Below are 4,063 nucleotides of genomic sequence, written 5' to 3'. Positions count from 1 at the left end.
GGCCGCGGCAGAGACAGCCGCCCGCCCGCCACGCCGCCCACGAGGCGGCACACGAGACAAGGCTCGAGTAGACAAAGAGCGAGACGAGGCGCACTCGAGGCGGAGGCAGAGACAGCCGCCCGCCCGCTACGCCGCCCACGAGGTGGCACACGAGACGAGGCTCGAGTAGACGAAGAGCGAGACAAGGCGCACTCGAGGCGGAGGCAGAGACAGCCGCCCGCCCGCCACCCCGCCCACGAGGCGGCACACGAGACGAGGCTCGAGTAGACGAAGAGCGAGACGAGGCTCACTCGAGGCGGCGGCAGAGACAGCCGCCCGCCCGCCACGCCGCCCACGAGGTGGCACACGAGGCGAGGCTCGAGTAGACGAAGAGCGAGACGAGGCGCACTCGAGGCGGAGGCAGAGACAGCCGCCCGCCCGCTACGCCGCCCACGAGGTGGCACACGAGACGAGGCTCGAGTACACAAAGAGCGAGACAAGGCGCACTCGAGGCTGAGGCAGAGACAGCCGCCCGCCCGCCACCCCGCCCACGAGGCGGCACACGAGACGAGGCTCGAGTAGACAAAGAGCGAGACGAGACGCACTCGAGGCGGCGGCAGAGACAGCCGCCCGCCCCCTACGGCGCCCACGAGGTGGCACACGAGGCGAGGCTCGAGTAGACAAAGAGCGAGACGAGAAGCACTCGAGGCGGCGGCAGAGACAGCCGCCCGCCACGCCACCCCGCCCACGAGGCGGCACACGAGACGAGGCTCGAGTAGACGAAGAGCGACACGAGGCTCACTCGAGGCGGCGGCAGAGACAGCCGCCCGCCCGCCACGCCGCCCACGAGGCGGCACACGAGACGAGGCTCGAGTAGACGAAGAGCGAGACGAGGCTCACTCGAGGCGGCGGCAGAGACAGCCGCCCGCCCGCCACGCCGCCCACGAGGCGGCACACGAGACAAGGCTCGAGTAGACAAAGAGCGAGACGAGGCGCACTCGAGGCGGAGGCAGAGACAGCCGCCCGCCCGCTACGCCGCCCACGAGGTGGCACACGAGACGAGGCTCGAGTAGACGAAGAGCGAGACAAGGCGCACTCGAGGCGGAGGCAGAGACAGCCGCCCGCCCGCCACCCCGCCCACGAGGCGGCACACGAGACGAGGCAAGAGTAGACAAAGAGCGACACGAGGCTCACTCGAGGCGGCGGCAGAGACAGCCGCCCGCCCGCCACGCCGCCCACGAGGTGGCACACGAGGCGAGGCTCGAGTAGACGAAGAGCGAGACGAGGCGCACTCGAGGCGGAGGCAGAGACAGCCGCCCGCCCGCTACGCCGCCCACGAGGTGGCACACGAGACGAGGCTCGAGTACACAAAGAGCGAGACAAGGCGCACTCGAGGCGGAGGCAGAGACAGCCGCCCGCCCGCCACCCCGCCCACGAGGCGGCACACGAGACGAGGCAAGAGTAGACAAAGAGCGACGCGAGGCTCACTCGAGGCGGCGGCAGAGACAGCCGCCGGCCACGCCACGCCGCCCACAAGGCGGCACACGAGACGTGGCTCGAGTAGACAAAGAGCGAGACAAGGCGCACTCGAGGCGGCGGCAGAGACAGCCGCCCGCCCGCCACGCCGCCCACGAGGCGGCACACGAGACGAGGCTCGAGTTGACGAAGAGCGACACGAGGCTCACTCGAGGCGGAGGCAGAGACAGCCGCCCGCCACGCCACCCCGCCCACAAGGCGGCACACGAGACGAGGCTCGAGTAGACGAAGAGCGAGACGAGACGCACTCGAGGCGGCGGCAGAGACAGCCGCCCGCCCGCCACGCCGCCCACGAGGCGGCACACGAGACGAGGCTCGAGTAGACGAAGAGCGAAACGAGGCTCACTCGAGGCCGCGGCAGAGACAGCCGCCCGCCCGCCACCCCGCCCACGAGGCGGCACACGAGACGAGGCTCGAGTAGACGAAGAGCGAGACGAGGCTCACTCGAGGCGGCGGCAGAGACAGCCGCCCGCCCGCCACGCCGCCCACGAGGCGGCACACAAGGCGGGGCTCGAGTAGACGAAGAGCGAGACGAGGCTCACTCGAGGCGGCGGCGGAGACAGCCGCCCGCCCGCCACGCCGCCCACGAGGCGGCACACGAGACGACGCTCGAGTAGACGAAGAGCGAGACGAGGCTCACTCGAGGCGGCGGCGGAGACAGCCGCCCGAGACGAGGCGCACTCGAGGCAGAGGCAGAGACAGCCGCCCGCCCGCCACTCCGCCCACGAGGCGGCACACGAGACGAGGCTCGAGTAGACGAAGAGCGAGACGAGGCTCACTCGAGGCGGCGGCAGAGACAGCCGCCCGCCCGCCATGCCGCCCACGAGGCGGCACACGAGACGAGGCTCGAGTAGACGAAGAGCGAGACGAGGCTCACTCGAGGCGGAGGCAGAGACAGCCGCCCGCCCGCTACGCCGCCCACGAGGTGGCACACGAGACGAGGCTCGAGTACACAAAGAGCGAGACAAGGCGCACTCGAGGCGGAGGCAGAGACAGCCGCCCGCCCGCCACCCCGCCCACGAGGCGGCACACGAGACGAGGCAAGAGTAGACAAAGAGCGACACGAGGCTCACTCGAGGCGGCGGCAGAGACAGCCGCCGGCCACGCCACGCCGCCCACGAGGCGGCACACGAGACGTGGCTCGAGTAGACAAAGAGCGAGACAAGGCGCACTCGAGGCGGCGGCAGAGACAGCCGCCCGCCCGCCACGCCGCCCACGAGGCGGCACACGAGACGAGGCTCGAGTTGACGAAGAGCGACACGAGGCTCACTCGAGGCGGAGGCAGAGACAGCCGCCCGCCACGCCACCCCGCCCACAAGGCGGCACACGAGACGAGGCTCGAGTAGACGAAGAGCGAGACGAGACGCACTCGAGGCGGCGGCAGAGACAGCCGCCCGCCCGCCACGCCGCCCACGAGGCGGCACACGAGACGAGGCTCGAGTAGACGAAGAGCGAGACGAGGCTCACTCGAGGCCGCGGCAGAGACAGCCGCCCGCCCGCCATGCCGCCCACGAGGCGGCACACGAGACGAGGCTCGAGTAGACGAAGAGCGAGACGAGGCTCACTCGAGGCGGCGGCAGAGACAGCCGCCCGCCCGCCACGCCGCCCACGAGGCGGCACACGAGACAAGGCTCGAGTAGACAAAGAGCGAGACGAGGCGCACTCGAGGCGGAGGCAGAGACAGCCGCCCGCCCGCTACGCCGCCCACGAGGTGGCACACGAGACGAGGCTCGAGTAGACGAAGAGCGAGACGAGGCTCACTCGAGGCGGCGGCAGAGACAGCCGCCCGCCCGCCACGCCGCCCACGAGGTGGCACACGAGGCGAGGCTCGAGTAGACGAAGAGCGAGACGAGGCGCACTCGAGGCGGAGGCAGAGACAGCCGCCCGCCCGCTACGCCGCCCACGAGGTGGCACACGAGACGAGGCTCGAGTAGACGAAGAGCGAGACAAGGCGCACTCGAGGCTGAGGCAGAGACAGCCGCCCGCCCGCCACGCCGCCCACGAGGCGGCACACGAGACGAGGCTCGAGTAGACGAAGAGCGAGACGAGGCTCACTCGAGGCGGCGGCAGAGACAGCCGCCCGCCCGCCACGCCGCCCACGAGGTGGCACACGAGACAAGGCTCGAGTAGACAAAGAGCGAGACGAGGCGCACTCGAGGCGGCGGCAGAGACAGCCGCCCGCCACGCCACCCCGCCCACGAGGCGGCACACGAGACGAGGCTCGAGTAGACGAAGAGCGAGACGAGGCTCACTCGAGGCGGCGGCAGAGACAGCCGCCCGCCCCCCACGCCGCCCACGAGGCGGCACACGAGGCGAGGCTCGAGTAGACGAAGAGCGAGACGAGGCTCACTCGAGGCGGCGGCGGAGACAGCCGCCCGCCCGCCACGCCGCCCACGAGGCGGCACACGAGACGAGGCTCGAGTAGACGAAGAGCGAGACGAGGCTCACTCGAGGCGGCGGCGGAGACAGCCGCCCGAGACGAGGCGCACTCGAGGCAGAGGCAGAGACAGCCGCCCGCCCGCCACTCCGCCCACGAGGCGGCACACGA

At 71.2% G+C, this 4,063-nt stretch overlaps 1 protein-coding gene across 1 annotated transcript; it reads right to left on the bottom strand.

The window, feature by feature from the left end:
* Nucleotides 1-1,955: 1,955 nt before the first annotated feature.
* On the bottom strand, nucleotides 1,956-2,330 carry EMIHUDRAFT_253012 (hypothetical protein; the record flags this gene model as incomplete). Its single annotated transcript, XM_005786258.1, has 1 exon — nucleotides 1,956-2,330. The coding sequence occupies one exon, from the start codon at nucleotides 2,328-2,330 to the stop codon at nucleotides 1,956-1,958; it is 375 nt and encodes a 124-aa protein (XP_005786315.1).
* Between the last annotated feature and the right edge of the window lie 1,733 nt (nucleotides 2,331-4,063).

Source organism: Emiliania huxleyi (genome assembly GCF_000372725.1).
Source record: "Emiliania huxleyi CCMP1516 chromosome Unknown EMIHUscaffold_1529, whole genome shotgun sequence".
Lineage (NCBI taxonomy): Eukaryota > Haptophyta > Isochrysidales > Noelaerhabdaceae > Emiliania > Emiliania huxleyi.
Note: the sequence above shows the minus strand (reverse complement) of the source record. Positions and strands in the feature narration are given on the sequence as shown.